At 45.6% G+C, this 23,776-nt stretch overlaps 2 protein-coding genes across 6 annotated transcripts in view; one reads left to right on the top strand and one right to left on the bottom strand.

The window, feature by feature from the left end:
* LOC101969167 (dimethylaniline monooxygenase [N-oxide-forming] 2-like) overlaps window positions 1–23,776 on the top strand; it is a 41,954-nt gene that overhangs the window by 5,775 nt on the left and 12,403 nt on the right. The window contains exons 3-7 of one of the 4 annotated variants that reach the window (XM_078022303.1): window positions 3,290–3,478; window positions 9,221–9,420; window positions 10,579–10,645; window positions 10,740–10,934; window positions 13,711–14,245. In XM_078022303.1, the coding sequence (XP_077878429.1) occupies window positions 3,290–3,478; window positions 9,221–9,420; window positions 10,579–10,645; window positions 10,740–10,934; window positions 13,711–13,821 (762 nt within the window). In that variant the 3' untranslated portion in view covers window positions 13,822–14,245. Of the gene's footprint in view, window positions 1–3,289; window positions 3,479–9,220; window positions 9,421–10,578; window positions 10,935–13,710; window positions 14,246–23,776 lie in introns of those variants that run through there. The other 3 variants (XM_078022302.1, XM_040278553.2, XM_078022301.1) reach the window with 3 other exon arrangements.
* The window catches only part of LOC101969732 (flavin-containing monooxygenase 1), a 22,619-nt gene continuing 13,888 nt past the window's right edge, over window positions 15,046–23,776 (bottom strand). For both annotated transcript variants that reach the window (XM_040277752.2, XM_078022298.1), the window contains exons 4-9: window positions 23,493–23,655; window positions 20,363–20,505; window positions 18,566–18,765; window positions 16,730–17,085; window positions 16,170–16,242; window positions 15,046–15,804 (exon numbers count right to left, since the gene is read on the bottom strand). In XM_040277752.2, coding sequence (XP_040133686.2) covers window positions 15,462–15,804; window positions 16,170–16,242; window positions 16,730–17,085; window positions 18,566–18,765; window positions 20,363–20,505; window positions 23,493–23,655 — 1,278 coding nt within the window. In that variant the 3' untranslated portion in view covers window positions 15,046–15,461. The remainder of the gene's footprint in view (window positions 15,805–16,169; window positions 16,243–16,729; window positions 17,086–18,565; window positions 18,766–20,362; window positions 20,506–23,492; window positions 23,656–23,776) is intronic.

Genomic DNA, 23,776 nt, shown 5'->3' with positions numbered 1-23,776 from the left:
TCAACTACAACTAAAAATATGTGTATTTTAAAAAGTTGACAAATCCCAAATCACTGTTACCTGAACTAATTTAGTTTTAAAATACAGTTTTCTGACATTCTGAAAATTTCGAATGAGGAAAATTCTCATATGACCATTTGTCTCAACCAAGTAAACTGCAGCAAATTTGACCCATAAGCAAATCCAGTCTCTGTGTGCATGAATATCATCTTTAGGAAGTGCTTGTATTTTAAGTAAACAAGTAAGTTCATTTATCTGTTTTGGAATCTGTATCTCCCTGTCCTTGTCTTGGTTGACCCCAAAGCCCCTCTTCTCTTCGTTTCTTCACTTTCATGTCCCCAAACCCTAATGCATTTTAATTCCATAGGCTAATAAGCTCCATACAAACCATTGATGTTTGCATCTTACCCCTAAGTTGAAACTTGAGGCCTTCACAGAATAAACACTTGATATATATCTGTTTATGAAGTCAGTATTAATCATCTTCCTTTTCTCCTGGGAAAACAACACCCATTTTACCTAGGTTTATTCAAACACATCTATTTCATCCAACTAAATGTAGGAAGAAATAACATTTTAAAAAATTCTTTTTTATATATATTTTGTTTTGTGGGGTGCTGGGGATAGGACCCGGGGCTTCATACACGCTGGGCAAGTGCTTTTACCATTTTATTACACCCCCAGCCCAACAAACTTTTTAAAACTACTGTCTACCAATGAACACATCTATAAAGATCTTCAGATAAGAATCCTCATATCATCATCATTTGCTGATAAACTGCACAAGCACGACTCATGAAGGTGAGCCTTGCCCTGGCCTAAGGTCACTACATGGGCTCAGGCACCAGAACAAGATCTCACCACTCAAATTCCCTTAAAATTGGCCTGATGAAAATCCACCACATTTTAAAGCCAATTCATTGAGTCTTAAAAACAAACAACTAACATCCTGGCTATAGCTTAACAGTCTAGTTTGACTGATTTTAATCTATGGTTTCTTTTAAAAGTTTACTCTAGTGGTATATAATAATAGCAAAAGAGGCAAACACTGACTGAGGACATATCTTGAGCCAGGCATTGTGATAAGTGCCTTATTGTCCTGGACTTATCACTGAGTCCCACTGTGGAGGAAACAATGAGGAGACTGGCCTATGTAATTGTCCGTGATCACCAAAACATTAGAGGTGGCGGGATTGGGATATCAGCCCAGTCCCTCTGATTCCAGAAAGCCTTACTGATTACTCTGTGTTACTCACAAAATTATCTGGTCTGATCTTACAAATATTCTTTTTTTTTTTCTTAATGAATATTTCCTATTCTGAGCACTTGATTGGATAAGAAGCTCAGGCACTCAGTCTTGCCAAGGACATTGTGTTCAGTCAAAAACTAGTTTGGCTTTAGTATTATGAAATTTGAAGCTAGTATTTGAAAATTAAAATATCATTGTTTATTTATCCAGTTTAGATCATTGTATCCCTGCATCAGGCAGAAGCCCCTCCATATTCTATCGCAAACCCCCTTAGGATTCTAATACTTGCTTACAGTTAGCAATAATATCACAGTCAACACTGACCTCCCAGGAAACTGGCCTGCCCTGACTAGCTGTTCCCAAGCCATGTGCAATCGTGACAGGCATGGTCCAAGTTTTGATTCTGTCCAGGAAAATTAAATACACACCCATGAAAAAAGACCTACAGTAAGTAAGAGGGGTGGAATGATCATGAGTGGGTGAGAAGACGAGAGAGGAAGGAGGGCAGAAGACATTTAGGAACAGCCTCTATTTAGCAAGGATCCTACATCATTGAGCTTTGGCACCCATATTGGTGCTGCTAACCCCTGAAATTAGGACACAGTGAAGTCCAGGACACAGAGGGAGCTTTACACTTAGGAGACAAGACCCCTTAAGTGTACTCTTTTGAACTCTTTGAGATCAAGTTTAACCTCTGAACAGAAAATACTAGAAATCTCAGGTTGGTGACGCGAATGCACCCGTGCAGTTATTGGTACCCGTCAGGGCAGCGACCCTGGTGGACTTCTGTGCTGCGGTGAGCAGTGAGCCTTGACTGACAGCTGTCTAAGCCTTGGCTTCCTCACTAAGGATGGCCACCGCTGCTGTGCACTGCTGCAGCCCTGTGCACACAAGAGGGGGCTGGAACTCGGGGCACTCACTGGTCCCGACTCAAAACAGTCTGAAGGAGGTGAATTCAAACTCGCATCTAACTCTAGAGACCAACGCCCTTCTGCTAGTCCACACTAACCTCCACCTAAAGATCAGGCAGGAAAGAAATGTTCTGTGAGAACAAGGATGAGGAAAGAACATGCACAACTGATCTAGGGTAGAGCTGGACTAGAGGTGAATCTTGGCTTTCCTTTGTCACACGCTGTGGAAGACCCTTTGGGGCTGTCTCAGGAAGTCTGTCACTTCTTTCGGTTGGTGAATTCCTACAGGCTTTCCGTGTCTTCATACCGGCCTTGATGCTGAACCGAGTCAGCACGTGCTATTGCTCTGCGTTATGCCTCAGTCTGTGCAACCTCAGAACACATATTGGGCTGTTCTTGGGTAGCATCATTTAAATTTCCTAATAAAGCCTCTTTGACCACACACTGATTTCACAGACTTTGAATCACCATACTCAGGTCTTTTCAGATTCCCCATGCAGGGCATTCTGCAGAGCACTATTTGTAGGAGAAATCAGACTCAACCATATGGCTGCTTCAGGTTTTGCCAAAGCACATTTGCTGACATCAGAAATCAGGTTTAAGGTTGGATCGGTGTCAGCGCGCTCCTCACCTTTATCACTGGAGGAAGGGAAAGTTGCATAAAGCACAAAGTGAAGGCAGGCAGGCAGACACAAAGCCAGATGTGAAAACTCCCCACTCTCAAATGTACTCATTTTACTTCAAACTCTCTGTCTTGTTCTCTGTCCAATGTCCCAGTGTGTCGTGGTCCCTAAAGAGGGAAGGGGTGTGTGAAGCCTCTTGAGGGCAAATTTAAGCAGTTAACTGGTTCCCAGAAGATGACATTAAATAGGTAGAGACTTGGGACACTAAATATCCTGCAATGTGCCAAATAAATGGTCCCTGCCACACCCATCAACAGCATCCCATTCAGCAAAGCTGGCAAACGCACACAGGTCCCAACACAAGAATGCACTGCACCTCTCCATCCATGCATTCTAATCCTGCTGCACATTACAGAGTCACTTGGCACAGGAGTGTGAGGAAGGTGGGAAACCAAGGGATTGCTCCAGTACATGACCACCCCTAATTATTTCACTCCCTCCTTCAGGAAAACGTAGAAGATGGCCGAGCAAGTATCTACCGATCCGTCATCACCAACACCAGCAAGGAAATGTCCTGTTTCAGTGACTTTCCTATGCCTGAAGATTTCCCAAACTTCCTACACAATTCCAAACTTCTGGAATATTTCAGGATTTTTGCCAAAAAGTTTGATCTTCTAAAATACATCCAATTCCAGGTACTGTATTTTTGGGGAAACGAGTTTCTCTACGTTAGTTCAGTTCACTTTTAAATAAAAAAGTTATCCTGATGATAGAAGAAGTTGTGAATAAACTCTCTTTGTTAAAAGGTTAGAGCATGATACTAATCCCCCCAAACAGTGTGATTGCTCCTGCCTGGTCTTGTAGATCGTTTACATTAACAGAAGAAAATCAACTGTTAAAATTGAACATTTAATGATGATAATATTAATGGTAAAACTGCATTTAAACTATATCCATTACCATTGAATGTCCCTAGCTTATTTCCCTTGAGAGGATATATGAAGAAAACCAGATTACTTTTTCTAACATCTCTATAATGGGATTTCTTGATATGTGTTAAATAAACTTGCTACTCTCCCTTTACCTCAGAAGCCTGTGGGAACTATCCCTGCTAATTTCACAACCTCCATCAACACAGAGATGGCAGATCATTTTGAAATACATTTGGAACCATCTTTTCCTTTGCTTTCTCAAAAACAAATAATCAACAACAATAACCAAACATTGTCATTCAACACACTGCCTTGTTATCATTAACATATTCTCTGAGAACTAGTAACTATATAGAAAATACAGTCATAAAAATTTGCTTATGACCAAGCGAATCGTTGGTGCAGAGATATCATTAGACCATAGAAACATGAAGATTTAAACACATATATTAAATTATGTAGAGACATTAATGAACAAGAGCAAGTTGTGGCAGCTGCAGTAAAACAGGCTTTATATGCCAGGCCAAGAACATGCTACAATTGTGAACAAACAGGACATTTTAAAAGGAATTGCCCCATAGGAGGAGGGTTTAACAAAACTAGGTATCAAAGGAATAGAATACCGGGTATTTGCCCACGATGCCGTAGAGGGAGACATTGGGCTAATGAATGCCGTTCTCAAACCACCATAGAGGGTACTCCATTATCAAAAAACGAACAAGGACAAGGTGTTTATCCACAATATCGTGGACAAAGGCATCGGGCTCCATTGCCAAAAAATGGACAGGGGGCCCCAATGCTCCGGGGCCCCAAGCCACAAATATATGGAGCACAGGAGGAACCCAGCAACCCCATCAGGGTAGTGCCCAGGACACATTTTCCATCAGATCCCTCATCAGACAAACCAGAGGGAGCGCAGGGTTGGACATCTGCGCCTCCGCCAGATCAGTACTAACTCCAGAGATGGGAGTTCAAATCATTCCCACAGGGGTAAAAGGACCTCTTCCCAAAGGAACAGTAGGCTTGTTATTGGGACGCAGCTCTTCTACTCTAAAAGGACTTATGATAAGTCCTGGGGTAATTGATCCCAATTATGAAGGTGAAATAAAAATTATAGCCAGTTTTCCAAAGGGTATATCAGTAATTTCACCAGGAGATAGAATAGCACAGTTACTAATAATACCCAGCCTACATGATAAATTTTCCAGTCATGCTGTAGAAAGAAGTTCCAAGGGATTAGGCTCCACAGGTGTAGATTGGGCTATGCTTTCTTTAAATTTAGATTCTCGCCCCATGCTAAAACTAAATATTCAAGGACATGAATTTAATGGGCTACTGGACACAGGTGTAGACCTTAGCATCATCTCTCTTCAAGAATGGCCAAAACATTGGCCATTACAACAAGCCACTCAAACGCTTCAAGGCCTAGGAGTGGCGACTAATCCCCATAGAAGTGCAATGGTATTAGATTGGAAGGATCCTGAAGGATGTGAAGGAACTATACAGCCATATGTATTGGATCATCTTCCCATAAATTTATGGGGACGAGATGTCCTAGATCAATTAGGTTTGACATTAACAAATAACATCAATCAAAATGCACCCACTATTATGGCTAGACAAGGTTTTAGGAAAGGAAAAAGATTAGAAAAACAAGAACAAGGTATAGCAGCACCAATACAAATAGATCAAGGAACAGACAGACATGGGTTGGATTTTCCCAAAAGGCCGCTGAGACAATAAAAATTACATGGAAATCAGAAAGACCTATGTGGGTTCTTCAGTGGCCCCTGAATAAAGAAAAGATACAAGCAGCCCATGATCTGGTCAAACAACAATTGGCGGAAGGACATATACAACCTTCTGTATCTCCCCATAATACTCCCATTTTTGTCATCAAAAAGAAATCTGGTAAATGGAGATTATTGCAAGATTTAAAAGCCATTAATAATGAGATGGTTATTATGGGACCTGCTCAATTGGGGATTCCTCAATTGTCTGCTTTACCAAAAACTTGTTATGTTTTAGTTATATATATTAAAGATTTTTTTTTTCAATTCCAATTCATCCTGAGGATAGTCCACGTTTTGCATTTACTATCTCTGCACTGAATCATGAAGTTCCTGATCAGAGATATGAATGGAAAGTACTCCCTCAAGGGATGGCTAACAGCCCAACTATGTGTCAAATTTATGTTAACAAAGTAATCCAGCCACTTAGAAATCAAAATCCTGAACTACAAATATTCCACTATATGGATGATGTATTATTAGCACACAAAGATAAAACACATTGCTAGAAAGTTATGCCACACTTACAAACTTATTAAAAAATTATAATCTAGAGATAGCAATAGATAAAGTACAAATAAATTTTCCAATTAATTATTTAGGAGTTCTATTATTCTCAACCATGGTCAAAAATTCAAATACGAGTAGATCAACTCAAATCACTTAATGACTTTCAAAAGTTATTAGGAGACATAAATTGGATAAGGCCTTATCTAGGTATACCAACAGGAGAGTTAGGACCTTTATTTGATATCCTAAAAGGTCCATCAGATCCAAATTCACCCCAAATGTTAATGCCTGAAGCAAGAAAGGCATTAAAAATCATTGAAACATATATGGAAAATATGCATTTGGATAGAATTGATATAAGTTTGCCTTTATTATTTATTGTACTACCAACAAAAAATATTCCTACAGGAGTATTTTGGCAAGAAGGTCCATTATTATGGATACATTTATCTTATTCTCCTAACACTATTCTTACTAGGTAAGACTATAGGACAATTGATACTCAAAGGAATAAAAGCAGCAAAGGGAGTGTTTGGAATTTCTCCCAATAAAATTATTACTCCATATACTATGAATCAAATTGTTGAATTAGCTAATGAGTTAAATACTTGGGCAATAATCATGTGCAAATCTAATGTTTCATTTGATAACCACTTACCATCTAATCCTTTATTGTCTTTTTGGTCATTGCATCCTGTAATTTTTCCAAAAATGACAAGAAAAACACCTATCATGAATGCTCCAAATATATTCACTGATGGGTCAAATAATGGTACAGCAGCAATAGTTACACCTGATTAAACTTTTACATTTTTAGTATCCAAACAATCAGTTCAAAAGGTAGAGCGTAAAGCAGTATTACAAGCTTTTGTGATGTTTAAAGATTCTGTATTTAATTTATTTTCCTATAGTCAGTATATAGTTAATGCTATAGTATCCCTTGAAGATGCTGGTAGGATTTCCCCTTCCTCTTCTGTTTTCTCTTTGTTTTCCACTATACAAAATCTAATCTGGGACAGAAAAGATCCATTCTTTATAGGACATATCAGGGCACATACAGGATTGCCTGGAGCCCTTAGTCCATATTTCTACTATAATACAACCCAACAAGATAAGACCAGACAAAACCGAGACAGAATGAAATAAAAATGGAACAACAAAAAATCATTATAGCCTTTCTCCCTATCTGTCCCTCAGACGCAAATAGTTTTTCCTCAGATGTGAGCGGTTTTTCTTCCGTCTCACTCATCTCCAGGGACAAGCAACTTAAAACAAAAGTGAAGCAAAACAAAAGAGGAGACTTAGAATGGCTCCCCATCCTCTCGCCCTGCCCTCAGGGGAGAGCAGTTTACTTACCCTCAGTCACTCCCCTGGCGAGCCACCAAATGCCGCAGTCTGGCTGGGCACAATTCAGGAGCCACTTGTCAAAATAAACGAACTTTATTTTTAGAACTACAAACGTCAAACAAAACAGCTCCTCAGGAAAACCCCTCAGAGCCCAACTGCCACCACCGGCTTCCACAAGCCTCTCACCCCCACCCCAGCCTCCCAACCTCCCACAATCCTCCTGCTCTTGAGGCCGATTGGCTGGGTTGCATGGGCGGAGCCAAGGACGTCCCCCAATGAGCAGCTCCATGGAGGAGCCAATCAGCTAGATGTTGCTGGGGCCGCTGTGAGCCAATCATCAGCTGGCAGTCTGAAGGGCAGGGAAAAAACCCAATGAACATCACCGCAGAGGAGCCAATCCGCTAGATGTTGCTAGGGCCGCTGTGAGCCAATCATCAGCCAGCAGCTGGAAGTTTGCTGGCAGCTGGAAGTTTGCTTGGGCCCCTTTGGCTGTGGCTCCCAAGAGACCCCAACTGCATGTGCTCCAGGAGTGGTGGGGCCGGCTAGCTCCGACCCCAAGCAGTAGGTAGGATCTCAGCAGAAAGGAGCAAAGAGAACAGGCAGGACATCCAGTATGAATCAGGGACCAACCCCAAGGGAGAACTGGGGTGGTAAGTGAGGGAAACACTGAAGGACAGTGTCTAGGACCTAACAAAAGTCCTGCCAAGTCAGCCTAGGGGCAAGACTGAAGCTGGGACCACCCAGAGACCCACAGTCCAACAGTGTTTTGTGGGGGTGCTCCCACAGCCTAAGGATTGAGGCCCTTGCCGCAAATTGTATCTCCAAATTCAAGCTCAGTCCAGATGTGAGTCACTGTAGGAAACCAGCCCCTCCAGCCTGAATTTACAAAATGGGAACAGCCAGCAGTGCTCACAGCTCGCCAGGCAGTACCTGAAGTACTTAACACGTAGCACCTCGTTTAATCTGAATGATACCCCCATTTTAGAGAGAGAGACACGGAGGCACAGAGAGGTTGAAATAACTCACTCAGGACTACACAACTGACTAAGCAGTGGGTCTGGGATTCAAATCTAGGCAGTCTGGATCCAGAGTGCATGGTCTTAACTTCTTAAGTGAATCATTTATCAAGGGCAGCCTTAAACCATAGAACTCAAAAGGACAAGTGAAAATCTGAGACAAGCAGTTCTAACGTGCACTTGGAGATTGGGAGAGCAAGGAAAACACTTATATTTGAAAAGAGATTTAAGTACATGTTCTGAAAACAAGGGAAACCCTAGTACACAAGGTAAAGAGTACACCTGAAAGGGAACCCAGGGCTGTACTTGAAGAGAAACAGAACCGCAGCGTCGGTTCAGAGTTTTCGACCTTTAAAACCCAGCGTGGAAGGCAGTTCCCCTCACTGCGCTCCCTCCGGGGGGGGTGCAGACCCCACTTTAGCCTGTGCCGTCATCAGGCTGTGGCCACACATTTCCAAGGGTTGTAAACATTCACCTGGACCGTGAAAGAAATGGGGGAGGGTGGGCAAGGCGAGTGGATCTCCTGGGAGCAGAAAACCACTCTGTAGACACAGCAGAGATGGTGGACCTGACCTCTGGTATTACCCAAGATATTCTCACGGGTCCACGCAGTCCTCAGGGGGCGTCGAAGCCACTGGTCCCCCATTGATGATAAAGCTGACAGTGAAACTAGAAGGACGTCACTTTGAGGCCATGTCCCCTCACAACAGACTGGATCTTCATGAGAGATTCCCAGGGAATTCTGGAGCCATATGCATTAGATCCCCTACCCAGTAGATTCCTCCGGGGTAACAGTGCTCTGTACCGTGTTCCAATTACACTGCACTCCTTTTGTTTCCCAGGTATTTATCAGCACCAGAAAAGGCTCCTGGGTCTTGAGCCGGATCTCTGAAGATGGTTATCCTTGGGACTCTGTGTTCCACACTAGATTCAGCTCCATGCTCCGGAACGTTCTGCCACGGGCCATTGTCAAATGGATGTTGGAGCAACAGATGAATCGGTGGTTCAATCACGAAAATTATGGTCTTCAGCCTGAAAACAAGTAGAGTCATTTTGCTTTTCTATGATTTGGTGCCTCGGTAAGCTAGGTTGTCTGAAGATGACCCTCTTTACAAAGATCCATGTTGCTAACAGGGTAGGTAGTCTGAGCCACAACCTAACAGTATGTGCAGCATACGGGTTCTGCAGTGAGAATGCCAATCTTGTTCTCTGTATCTTAAAAAACATATTTCAGAAGATTACGTAGGCGTGTCAGACGCTGCTCCAAAAGCAGAATTGGGGCTTATGGGAAGAACTTTCTAGCACCAGAGTTGACCCAACTGGAGAAGGCTACTTCAAGAGACCCCAGCCTTTTTTCCAAGGGACGAGGTAGGAAGCACATAGCTCCCCATCTGAGTAGCTCAGCCAGGGTGGTGCACCCCAAGGGCTCTCCCACCGGTAGCTTTTGAGGACAGATTCCTTTCTCTTTACCAAAGGACAAATATTAGTCGATCTCAAATATATACATCATTGATATCGTAAGCACAAGCAAACATTATGGGTGTTTATTTTTCTTTCGTGGATAAGAGACTCCTTCCATTAAAAAAAAAATAGATCTTTAGTTCTTAATAAACTCCAGGAAACTGCTGTACTGAGGCCTGACACAAGTGCATGTGCTGTCGCACTTTAAAAAAGAAAAAAGGAAATGGTTCTCAGATCTACATAAAGAAAAAAATAGAACTCCAGAAATAGTTCAGTCCACCATCCCGTTACCACAAAGATACTCAGGATCAACCGATGTCCCCAGACCTATCTTACATGTTGACTCTCACACGGATCCCCCAGCAGGTTTCATTACTAATCAAGTGAAGTTTTCTCTTCCTTTCTTCTGATCAGGTGGGAATTAAATGAAAAGGCAAAATGAAGCTGATAACAAAAAACTCAGAAGCACCGATTGGACATGGTGCCCAGCCCTCCCGGGATTGACCGAGTGCTGGCTGTGTCTAAGCCCTGGGGAGGGGGCCTTCTCTTTTACTCCCTTCACCTACATGCTGTCCTTTCTTTATTGAAGGGAGGGATCTGGGGACTGAGAATGAAGTCAGGTTAGAGTCGAGGATACCTGAGAAACCCCTTTGTTTTCAGAGCTACCACCCCAAATGCCCAGGGGGCCCAAGGTGGCTCCGTGAAAGGTCGTCCTGAGTGTTTTCTCTGTGTGTCCCAGGTACCTCCTGAAGGAACCGGTCCTCAATGATGACCTCCCGAGCCGCATACTCTACGGAGCTGTCAAGGTGAAACCCAGGGTGACGGGGCTCACCGAGACCGCTGCCATTTTTGAGGATGAGACGGTAGAAGAGGACATCGATGTCATTGTCTTCGCCACAGGATACACCTTCGCTTTCCCCTTCCTGGAAGAGTCCCTGGTCAAGGTGGAGGACGGCAGGGTCTCGCTGTATAAACACATGTTCCCCCCGCAGCTGGAGAAGGCCACCCTCGCGTGCATGGGTCTCATCCAGCCCCTGGGGTCCATCTTCCCGACCGTTGAGCTGCAGGCACGCTGGGCGACACGCGTTTTCAAAGGTGAGTGGGCAGCTTGCCCTCCTACAGCCCTGCAGAGGTGCCCACTAAAGGCTTCTCCCGGGCACGGGGGCAGCTCTCACCCTCCTGGGCAGGTGATTCCCCCCGCCTCTGGGGTTCAACTCTGCAACATTTCTGTTGACCGAGTCCAGGTCACTGGACACCTGTGCTGGGACCTGGGGGCACAGAGAGAAACCTAAACAAATCCTTTTAACACTGCACAGCAAATGCCTTGGTATAGGAACACACAAGAGCTATGGCGTGGGACAAGGGAGGGCATCTGGCCGAGGACAACTTCCTGGGTGGCTGCTGTTCTAGGGCAGAAAAGGAACCCCCTGAGAACGCACAAAGGTCCATGCACCTGGCGAGCTGCCAGCTCCTCGGCATTCCCAGAGCGCGGGGGTGAGGGGGAGAGGCATGGGAGCAACCTTGGGGAAGGTGACGGGACAGGAAGCAAAACTGCACCATGCGGAGGGTCTTGGATTGCAACGTGTAAATTGGTTCTTCCCAAATCTGGCTGCACCTAAAATTGTCTGGTGTACACTTCTGGACCCTTACTGATTAAGTGTGGCCTGCGATTAAGCCTTAGAAAGCTCTTCAGCCAGAGACAAGTGGAGAGGTATAAGCAAGGAACAGGACAATGCTGTATTATTAGTTACCTGTGTGTTCTATAGCTGATCTCCTGAGCTTTTTCATCTTTCATTTTGAAAGAGTCTGACCACTCTCCATTCCCTCCCACTCTCAGCCCCTGCCAACTGCCCTTCTCTCTGCTTCTATGAATTCAACTATGTTAGATAGTTTATGTGAGTAGAATCATGCTGTGTCTGTGTGCGACTAGCCGATTTTGCATAGTATAATCTTCTCCCAGCTCATCCATCTCCTACTTAAGGCAGAATTTCCTTTTTTCAGGCTTAATAATGTTCTATGGTGTGTATATTTCACATTTTCTTTAACCATTCATCTGTTGATGGGCATTTGTTCACCATATTTAGCTATTGTGAACAATGCTACAAGGACGGGGAGAGTGGAGGTGTGAGACCCTGGTTTCAGTTTTCTTGCATGTACACCCCAAAATGAGATTGGTGCATCATATACCATCATACTTTTGATTTTTTGAGGACTTTTCACACTGTTTTCCGTAATAACACACCATTTTGTATTCCTACCAAGAGCATGGCCATCTTCTCGTCCTTCCTGGTGTGCATAGCTTTGTTTATGATAATAGCTATCCTGTCAGGTGTGGGGTGATAAATCCTTGTGGTTTTAATTGCATTACCTAACAATTAGTGGTGTTGAACACCTTTACCTCTTGGTCATTTGTGTGTTTTATTTGGAGAATGTTAAGTCCTTTGCCAATTTTAGAATCAATTATTTGGTTTTGACTTCTGACCTCTTCTCAGATATGTGGTTCGCGGTCTTTCTCCCTCCCACAGGATGCCTTTCCTTTGCAGTATGCAGGACGTGTACTGTGGTGGAGTTCCACTTGTCTGGCTTTGCTTTTGCTGCCTGTTCTTTTGGTACCTGTTATGGTTTGGAAGTGAGGTGTTTCCTAAAAGCTCCTGCTCATGCAGGAATGCTCAGAGGTGAAATGACTGGTCTGTGAGTGCTGTCACCTGATCAACCCGTCCTAGTTCGAATGGGCTGACTGGTGGTACCTGTAGACAGGTGGTGGTACCTGTAGACAGGTGGGGCATGGCTGAGGAGGTGGTCACTGGGGGCTGTCCTGAGGCTATGCCCAGCTTGGCTTCTGGAGGTGCATCTTCCCTGCGACCCTTCCCACCTGTGCTTCCTGACCCCACCATGAGCTGAGCAGCTCCTCTACTGGGTCCTTTCCCCATGTTTGCTGTTTTGCTTTGGGCCCAGAGCAATGGAGTCAGCCATCTATGGACTGAGACCTCTGAAACCATGAGCCTCAGATAAACGTATCTGCCAATGTCTCGGCTTGGCACTGAATCACGAGCCACTCACAGCTTTGTAGATTCAAACAGCAATTCTTTATTCCCGAACTCACCCTGGCCTCCACACACGTTCAGGAGAAATCCAAAATCTGCCCGCCCAATTCACCTACTCCAGGAGGCTTTTTTTCCAAATCCCATTTTAATCTCACGAGAACTCAAGGGGAACAAGCAGCAGGAACACCCTATTCCTAGCAGCAATAATCTTCAACCTCCAACTTCCCTAAAATCCATATTGTATTAAACCGGGAACGCCTTAAACTCAAGGAGCCAAGGAGCGGGAAACTTCCTCAAACCTGATCAGCTCTAAACCGGGATCCGCCCTGGTCCTTGAGCAAGGTCACCTTACATGCAATGTCAACAGTGAAATTCCAAAGCAAGTCCATTTAACATGGGGTATGCTGGCAAGGAAATTTCGATGCGTCATTCCTACTTGGCAATGGCCCTCAACACGTATCCTCCTCTAACTCATTCTTTCAGGTATTTTGGTTACAGTGATGCCAAAGTTGGCTAATACAGTGTCACAGCCCAAATTTCATTGCCAAAACAAATGTCAAGAAGGATATAATGAGAAGTTGGCTGTTTGCACGTAGATTGCTTTGGGAAGTGTGGATATTTTAGCAATAGTAAGTCTTCTAACCCATGTTTACATTTAATTATTTAACCTGTTTTAGTCGATGTTTCTGTATGGTGTAAGAAAAAGGCATTCTTTTGCATGAGGATTTCCAGTTTCTTGGCCGCATTTATTAAAGAGGCTCCTTCCTGTTGTATATGCTTGGCACTCTTATCTTAGGATGTGCAACATTACAATTACCCCTGTATAGCATGCTTTTTTTTTTAGTGCTGTTGAAATCAATGAAGACAGACCTGGCTCAGCAAGATGTCGGGCCCCTGTCTCTAGTGTCTGGCATAGATTTGAAAGGGTAAGTTTCTAAGCTGGAAAACTTGAATGTAAAAGATTAGGTATTATTAAGTTCCACTGTTACACCCAGATTCCTGAGATAGTTAAAACAAAGCCCTACTGGCCATTTAGCCTAGGGCCCTGTGCAGTTTGTCACAGGGCCAGAACCAATCAGTTTGAATGTGTAACCAGCTTAGGAATGACCAATCACCCCCGCCCAACCTGTTCCCCCCAATGAATGTGCCAATCAAGTCTCAGAGTTTTTGTTCAATTTTCCCGCGCCTCATGATGATTTGTTCTGATGTATGCAAAGCCCCCCCCCTGCCCTCCCCAAAAAGTGTACTTAAGCTCTGTTTGAACCTCTGCTCGGGGCTCTGGGCTGCTCTCCCTTCTTGAGTAAGCACGGAGCCCCAGCCCGCTGGAATGGATCCCCAATAAATCCCCTTTTGCCAATTGCATGGAGTAAGTCTCTTGTGTGGTCTCTCCCTCTGACGCTCCACCGGACCCCTCTTACTGATTCAAAGGCGGGCAGAGGAGTTTTCATAATGAAGAACAGAGCAGGCTTCTGGTGTCCCCTTCTGGAGGTTGCTGGCATGGCGTGGCTCACCAGAAGTGAGACAGCATGTGGAAGTGGTGTGGGGAGCTTACCGGGTCTTGTTTGGTGCTCCTGCGCTGGAAGTGAAGCCAGAATCAGACAGGCAGTCAGTGGAGATAGGTAAATGGAGTCAGGTCGGATCGAGGAGGCCAATTTTGAGTGAGTCTGGGAAGTTGGAGACTGTCCCCTGAGGGATTAAAATGTTAATCCCTTGAGACCCCTTCTTCCACCCTTATCAAGAGCCTGCCCCCGCCACAACCTGCTTCCAAGGTAACCTGTCCCAGGAATAGCCCCTCCCTATAGGGAGCTATAAGGTTGCTAATGTGTCCTGCTCCATCCTGCCCTACCCCTTCAGCCCACCTGTCTCCCACCTTTTGGTCATCCTGAGGTGAGGTTTGTCATCCAAGCCCATTAATGAGGCCAAGGGAAGGCAAAGCCTTCTCTGACCAGCATCACATGCTCGTCAGCTGTAGCCCTGGGGTGGGCAGGCTGGGTTAGCAAAGCACTGACTGGCTCTTTGCTTTTGCTCCTCTTTTTCTGTCCCTGCTAGCTCTCATCCCTAGGCTGCTTGGCTGAGTTCTTTTTCTAATGGATTCCAGTGGGATTTGGTTGCAAAGGCAGTGCCCTTTGCATAAAAAAGAACAAAAGACCACTCAAGACCAGTTTCTAGGGTTCTTTCTTTGTCTTTATTCAGCCACATAAACGCATCCTTTGGGTGCAAAGCAGTCTTTTGTGAGGTGGGCCTGGGCTCTTGGGTGAGGTCTTTGGGAACAGATTTTGCTGGACAGCTCTGGCTCTAGGTGTGCTGCCCAGGATAGCTCTCTTCCTAAAATGTTTCAGGACTTCCCGGAGCCTTCAGGCGCACAGAAGTCTTGGGCATCACCCTCTAGCTTTAGACATAACAGGTGGGAGAGGCTCGGGAGTATCAAAGCCTCCCCTGGAGCCAGTTGGGGAGGAGGGTGGTGGCCTTCAGCATGTAACTGTGGCTTCTAACTGTGAAGGCAGTGTCACTGTAAGGGAGGGGTCAAAAGCTGTAATCTACTCTATGCATCGGAAGAGCCTTTTGGAAGATCTTTTCCTTATAGAAAAATCAGGAAAATAACAACAAGGAAAGCCAGCAAACTAATGAGTTTAAACAGACTTTCAAAGGAAGACGGGGATTCTCGTGCAGTTCGAGTTTTGGTGGCCTTGAGGGTTCGGTCCCACTGTGTCAGGATGGTGTTTCTGGCTCCTTGCCATTTTCCTGGGCCTGTCAGGCGGAACTGGTATGGTGAGCAGGGACCAAAGAAGATGGCCAAGGCCAGGCGTGGGTCGGTCAGGAGCAGAGAGAAGAGGTTGGGCTTTGCATTGATATAGGTCAGGAGCTCGTCCACGTATTCAATGTAATCCGATTGTAAAGCCTTGCAGTAGTGCAAACCGAACCTTTGTAAAAGGAAGATGGTGGTGGGGGAGACAAAAAGACAACAGGATAATAACCTTAGAACACAGCTGCCGCCTCCTTCTGCCTCTTTAGACTCAGCTATCACTGCATTTGCCTGGTGGGAAGAGCCAGGACACTGTGGGTGGAGTCTTCGCAGTGCTGGTTCTGAGCCAGCAGCTTATTCTGCAAGGGCCTGCTGGCTTGCACCCCGGGGCTGAGGCTCCTCTTTCCTTGGCCAGCTCTTCTACTGACCCCACCCCGCGAGTCTCCGATACTCCAGAAGCTCCCCTCTTTTCCCCAGTGTAACTGCACCTCTCTGCTCTAGTTTCCCTGTGATTCAGAAAAGGCGCCTATGCGGTGCACTCACCCACTGGGCTTGTTCTGTTTCCTTTTCTCCACTTCCTCTATCCTGACGCTAGGTGGCGGCAACGTATGCAGACCTGTGGATAGACAGGACCATGCAGTTTGACTTTGGTGCCCACTGGTGGACAGGGGAGCTTTACTCCCTCGTCCTTCATGTCCAGTGCCCTGCAACTCATCAGGTCTGGAGAAAACGTCCTCTGCCTGAGCTGATGCTGTGCTCCTGGCAATTCTGTCACCCTCAGAAAGCACAGGCACCCCTTCATCTCACTACTTAATGCAGCAGAACATCACAGTGGGTACAGACTTGTCACTCTGTTGGCCAAACTTTTACATTTTAATTGAACCTGTCAATGCAGTCAAAATAACAGGAAGATGGAGTTTATATTTTTGATACCTAGTGTATCATTTGTGCTGGTAAATGGTTCAAATCACCCTGACAGGTAATCCAGGGAACTATAGAATGGATCCTGCTTTTAAAGATGCTGTCATTTTAAATGTCAGCTGGTAATGGTTTCAAAACCTCCAGTGTCCAAAGTCACCTGCCCTGCTGCTTCCCACACTCACCTTTCAGGACTTGGACCACCCATCGAGCTTGTACCTCTCCTGTGGGTATCATGGAGCCGAAGGGCTTGATGAGGCCAATCACAGCCAGGGTTGGCTTTTGCAGGTGCGCAGGGAAGACATACTTGTACAGAGATGCCTGGCCACCTTCAACTTTCACAACAGATTCATCGAGGAAGGGGAAAGCAAAGGTGTACCCAGTGGCAAAGACGATGATGTCAACGGGCTCCTCCTTTGGGGTGTTGCTGAAGAGCACGGAGTTTTCCTTCACCTCTTTTATGCTGGGCTTGATCTGCACCTTGCCAGTGATGATGCAGCCCGGGAGGTCGTCGTTGATCACGGGCTCTCTTAACTGCACCCTGCACCAAAGCACAGGCAGGGGAGAGTGCTGACCAAACAGCTTAGCCTCCCTCCTCCTCCCCTAACTCTCCAGTTGGGGCCTCTCCCGGGCTGGACAAGAGGTGCCAGTCTTGGGGGAAGCTCCCTCGGTGGGAGGGGATTCAGGGATGTCCAAGGCTGACAACTGATTAGAGTTTGGGAGCCTGTGAGGAGCCAGTGCGTTCCCAGCCCCTTTACCCTCACTGTCTTCAGTGTTCAGCAATCACCTGTCATCTAGAGATCTCCCAGTGCTGCAGGGCTGGGAGGGGAGCCTCTGTATCCTGGGAACACTGCTGGAAGCTCTAGCCAGTCCCTTCTCTTCCAGAAAGCAGTTGTGTAAGGAAAACCCATGTGTTCAAAGGAACCAGGTGAGAGCCATCTTCTATGGCTGTATCTCTGAGATCGTAAAATGAGCAGTTTGTGAGTTGCTCTTGCATAAGCTGTTTTGGCTTATGGTGAATGCACAGGACGAGATGGTGTGGTGAAATGGAGGCAAATGATGGTAATAAGGGTGGTTCCTTGTCCAACTGCTTCTATCTAACAAAGCTTGGGCAAGCCATTTAGGACCTATAGGCTTTCTTCTATTCACCAACACGTGGGACACTTACACTTGCCATCCTTAAGTCATTGGGTAGAATGAAGAACATATGGCAAAGGACAACCTGCATTGAAGCGAGGAGATACCATAGCTCTATGTATGTGCTATGGATAGAGTTTGTGGTGGAAGGAGTCCCAGCCCCTGAGATGCCTGGAGGCAGGGAGTGGAGATAAGAAATGGGTGGTGGTGGTGGTGGGGACAATAGAGAGAAGGGCATGTTGAAAGCCCAGGAAGGGGCTGCAGGCCCCCAGTGGTGACTGGGACCACCCATTCATGTTGGTCCAGACTGAGGTCTGGAGGGAGACCAGACAGGATCTCCAGCTGCAGTGTCAGCTGGTAGTGGCTTTCCACCCTGTAAACCTACTGAACACAGAAGTAAGACTTTTGGTTCTTGCTGGGGGATAAGTTGTAGGTTGTAAATGAAGAGACAGACTGACATCACGGTCATCTCTGCCATGAGAGAGGCAAGGAAGGGCAGCCAAAGGATTCCATTTTTTCCAGCATAATGAAGCAAAGCAAGTATGCTGTTTTGTGAACAAAGTCCATTTGCTGCTGTGGAGGCCCATGTAGCTTGCTGAGGCCCCAGTGCCCACTCACTGCTCAATCAGTGCAAGTGACTGTATTTTGCTAAGCCTCCATTTCCCACAGTAATGAGGAGATAATGATAACTCCTACCTCAAAGAGCTGTTCACAGTCCACCATTCACCCACCAATCACTTAGGAGCTACTATTATCAAGGGGAATCAAATGCAGTTTTGGTTTGTTGTCGCGTTGCTGTGACCTTGCCTGGCTTGCATATGCCACTCAGAGCCCATCTCCCTGATAGCCCTGGACAGATAGATTATATCTGTCTTATATCTTACCTGTCGTCTGGTGCTAAGCCATAATTCACATGATCGAACCAGCTGTTCATCTTTCTTGCCAGCAACCAACTCACAATTGGAGTTGGGAGAGCATTTCTGAACATGTTCTGAAATCGTGTTGTGAACACCATGTCCCACGGGTTCCCTGAGTCCGAGATTCTGCTCATCACCCATGCCCCTCCAGTGGTGCTGAGGAACACCTGGAAGCAATCAGAGATTCGAGATGGGTCATGACCTGAAAGGCACCGTGTGTCTGTCACCCTCAAAATCCAGACCCAACGAAATAGTCTTGGCTCTTCTAACCACTCTTTTATTATTATTATAATATATAATTATAAGTTATTATAAGTTATAATTATAGGTTATTCTAATATATAATTATAAGTTATTCTAATGGGATAATTTTGGAAAATGTAGTGTATTAAAGCATTATTGTCTGCCAGGCTTGAGATACCTGGGGACCTCGGCGTGCCACATGGGAAGATGCTGGGCAGGGATCGCAGGTACCTGCACTAATCCCACTTGTTTGCAATGAGAACAGGCTGTGGAAGCCATCAGGGCTGTCTGCAAAGGTAATTTCTCCACACACTACTGGTTTTACTGGCAGTAAAATTCAGTAATACAATCAGTCTTTTTTTTTTTTTTATCAGATTGGCTGGCTGAGTTTACCACCCAGTTCACTAAGCTCGTTGTTGTATTGGTACCTACAGGACAAGTAATTTCCTGTGTAATTGTTCCAAACACACACACACACACAATTGGTTAACTCATCCTTTACTTTGTTAGTACAAGACAACTGATTCAACAGTGCTCGTCTCCCACCTGACGGGGCACGAGGGCCACAGCCACAGCGCCAGTGCTTTTGTCTGACTTTATGACACGGAGTGTGGCGTCTGGCACTGCACATGGCCGGCGAGAGCTGCAGGCCAGGGCTGCTCTGACGGCTTGTGCACGACCCTGCCTCTGACATGACGCGGAATCAGAGGGGACCTTTCAGTGGATGTGAATTGTGACCCAAGCTAAGGGGGGTTTCTTTGCTGATGATAAGATGTATGCCAAAGCATGTTTTCTGATTAAAGAAACTTCCAGATGGTCAGTGACACAGAAATAACCCTACGTCACACCCACACCAGGTGGGCCTGGGGGATGGTCCTTTTCCTTTCTTCAGATAATTCACCCTAAGCGCCTTCAAATCAATCAATCCATCTGTCAGCCAGCGAATCGGTCATCAAGCCCTTGGCCTCCTCTCATGCATGCAGGGGGACCAGTGGCCCCACTTCAGTGGCTTGTTTTGGTGATGAGGTGGCCACGCAGTGGAAGGCGTTTAGTGCAGTGCTTGGCAGAGTCTCCCAATCAGCAGTTACAATTTCTGCAGTCACCATCTCCTAACTGTGACATTTCCACTGCAGTGGGCCCACTGGGGGAGGGGCATGGACCCCCATGGGGGAGTGGCAACGAGTAAGGAAAGATGGGGCAGGTGGGAGACCTTAGCCAGAAATAGTTGCCAGGATCTCCTGACTTCGGGACTGGATGGAGAAGAGGTGTGTCCCAGAGCTCTTGCTGGTTGACTGGGAAATGACATGTGTGACAGGTCAGAGAAGCTGGTTTTGGAGGAGAGAAGACAACTGGATTTCACAGTAAAATTCATGAACACTCAATACAAACTATGAACACTGAATAAAAGTCTATTGTGTGTTAGGCTTTTGTGCTCCCTGAACATCTGTCACGGTGTCAAACGCAGCCTGAGACACGCCTCCTATGACAAAGCTCTTCACTAAGACACATCAAGAGCAGTACCTTCTTTGCCAGGTGGCTGGCCTCCACAGCAATGTCTGTGCCGGAATTTCCCATTCCAACCACAAGGACTCTCTTATCCTTAAACATGTCTGGATATTTATACTGTCGGCTATGAAAGTACTGGCCTTTAAAAGTATGTATACCTAGAGATAAAACAAGGTCAAATAGAAGATTTATAGGGTCAGTGAATAAAGTACTAATATTTTTCGGTTGATAGCACCGTTTTGACAGTTAATTCAGGTTATTTTTACTAATGCATTCAAGTTTGAGGAAATCTGAAATACAAATTCAAGACTTTGTAAAATATCGTCAGGGAATGACTCCATGTTATTAGACGGGCCGTGAGCTGTACCTACAAGATGGTCAACTCCTGAGCTGCAGCATTATGTTATAAAAATGTTTTAAGCAGGAGTCCTTACGTTTAAGGGCTGTTGGAAGTCAGCGGATGACGTTCTGTTCACTAATACCCAACTCTTGCAGGCTGCATAGCTTTTCACCTCCAACGGACAGGAGTAGAGAATCTAAAGGGAACTGTGAACCAGTGCCTCTACTCGGGGACATGGGCTGTGTGCCTTCCACTATGTGCCTGCCACTGTGCTAGACGAAATGGGGAAATAAGACAAATTCACCAAGATCCATGTGAGCTTGGGAAGTTCACTGGTAGTTCACCTCGGTGACTGACAGTAACTCGGCCTGAGTTTGCTGAGTCATCCAGAGAAAATTGGGTTGTGGCCGACACCAGGATTTTGGGGCTAGCTGTATCTCGGCAGTCAGTGCCAGACTAAACTTATTGAGACATCCAATGCAAAGGGAGACTCTTTGAAAATTCTCTCAAGGCCATGTTTCACAATCAGAAGTAATTTGAACTGAACAAAGAACCAGTTGATAAGATACTGAGATTCTCCTGGGGGATAAAGGTATCTGCTTGTGAGTAGTGGCCTTGTCAAGACCAGGTGACCCTGAACCCTTAGGATTCTAGCTTGAATCCTGGTTAAAACCTGACCACAGTCCAAAGCTTACAGAATATAGCCTGGATGCAAACAAGTTCAAATATTAACTCAGTACAAAAACCCAGCATGAACCCCTGAGAAGGGAGAGCTGAAGTCTTTGGGTTACCTTAGATTCTCCCCGGAGTAGGCTATTCATATGGCTGAGTTGCTTTCTTACCTCAACGTGGATAGAGGGGGAACTTATATTGGGTGAATGTGGCTGTGTTAGTGAATACCAGACTGTATGTAGCTGAGTGAATAAAAATAAGTCATTTGGGGGAAATTCTGCATTTATTTTAATTTTGATACCTATTATTTTCACTAAGACTTTTTGGAATACCTCCTTTGGAGATTCCTCCAGAACTGGTGACACATTTTTTGTTAGGGTTCACAACCACCCCAGGGTGTATGTGCAGACCAGGGCGCCTGCTGTTAGGAAGGAAGGGGGCGGTAGAGATTGGGGGGCTGCATTTCAATCCAGATCACAGATTCCTGGTGCTCAAAGGCTCTGTGACAGCCCTTAGCTGGGGATTTCAGATTGGTAGTGGCTGGTTAAGTCTCACAGAGCCTCCACATGGGATTGGGTGGGGTGATCCACGGTCCTCCGTTTATGGAGGAAAGAAGCCGTGGGAGGTAAGAGACGGTAAGCTCTAGTTAGTTATGTCGCTTAGAATTCATGCCTTCTGGGTCCCAAGCTCATCCTGTTCAAACTGAGCACATTCGGCCTCTGTGCGGGCAGGGCGTGCTTTATCCTACTCTGACAGGACTCCTGAGGAGGCTTCTAGGGCAGATCTAAGACCATGGGAGGCACACGACTTCACTGAACATGTGTATTGGTATCCCTCCAGGTCATACATAGACTAATTCCTCCACTGTCTTCATACCTTCAATGCAGACCACATGTGGTCGGGTCCTCGTCTATAATGCTAGCACCTTGTGTAATTCACCAAAGGTGATGAATCAGTCCAGTTTCCCCTGTGCTGTGGAATTCTGGATTCTCTGGATAACCTTAAGCCAGGCACTCTTTCCTGAGAGATCAGAGGAGTGGCTGGTTGGGGCTTTGCTCTGCAGGTGAGAACTCGCAGGTGTTCGTCTTGTGGATGGAGAGCATCCATAATTGGGTGTGTTAGAGCAAAGCCTGTTGGACACTCAGACCCTGCAACCTGAAGCACCATTTCCTGCCTGGGAAGAAGACTGAACTTGTTCTTTTAATCCAGTGATTCTGTTCTATGGCAGTTTTCAGAATATGCATTATCCTCATTGGACCTGACTTGAGAAGTCTCTGGGGAAGATTCAGAACCATTGGAAGAATATTATTGTTTAAGACGAGTCTTGGGATTACTCCAGACCATATTGAGATGACTTCGACTGAGTTTTAACATTTTTTAAAGAAATATTATTTTAGTTGTCGATGGACTTTTATTTTAATCATTTATTTATATGCAGTGCTGAGAATCGAACCCAGTGCCTCACACATGTGACACAAGCACTCCACCACCGAGCCAGAACCCCAGCCCAGGAGTTTTAACATCTTAAATGCTTACTGCAGGTGAAATAAACCAAACTATTGTGTTTTCTATTCCCTTCAGTTGAAGTCCAATTGAAATTTGGCACAGATTGACATGAATTATGATTGCAAAAGCTAAATAAAGAAAGTAAGACCCAAAGGTGTCTGGACTTGTCTCCCCAGGTTCCTTTCTCTGTTGACTATTTATTGATCCACTTCCATAAACCCCTAATCTAGCCAATTGCTGTGGCTCATATAAAACAAACAAAAAATGGAATTGCTCTTTCCTCTGTTCACAGGTTGACCTCTGTGGCCTCTAAGCTCAGCTCTGGCACTGTGCAGATGCTGCTGAGGTGAGCAGCTTGTTCAAGTGGCCCATGTTGCCGGGTGTCACTTAAGGAGGAACAGGGAACCTGAGGGACAGAAAGCTGCTCACTAAGTTACCCGTCATTCTCTTCCATACTCATTGGTTGTTTGAAGACATGGGCTAGTTAGAAGAAGTGCCAATCACGAAAACTGTTCCCTCACAGGTGTTTACTGGAGGAGCCATAGGGGTTCATTCCCAGACCAATCAAGGATCAGCATGGGTCCCAGGAAACCATTTAAGGCCATATGCAGAACGCGCGCTGTGTACCTGGAAAGGAGTCCAGTGGCAAATGCGGGGTGGTGAGATAACCAGTGCAGACCATGACCGCATCAAAGGTGGCCGAGCTTTGCTTCCCTTCATGCATTGTGACCACTTCCCACTGGCCAGAGACGTCAAAATCTGGGCGTTTTGTCACACTGCAGACTGTGGTCTGAAAAAAGAATCAGAGACGTGATTAGCAGTTGTCAAGGGGCCCTTAGTGACTTGCTGGCTAATGTGCCAGTGGACATTTCAAAAGTTCTAGAACAAAGACCAAACATAATTAATAAGCA

The sequence above is a fragment of the Ictidomys tridecemlineatus genome, chromosome 10 (assembly GCF_052094955.1).
Source record: "Ictidomys tridecemlineatus isolate mIctTri1 chromosome 10, mIctTri1.hap1, whole genome shotgun sequence".
Lineage (NCBI taxonomy): Eukaryota > Metazoa > Chordata > Mammalia > Rodentia > Sciuridae > Ictidomys > Ictidomys tridecemlineatus.
The sequence above is the reverse complement of the archived record's forward strand: the minus strand, read 5'-3'. Positions and strand labels throughout refer to the sequence as shown.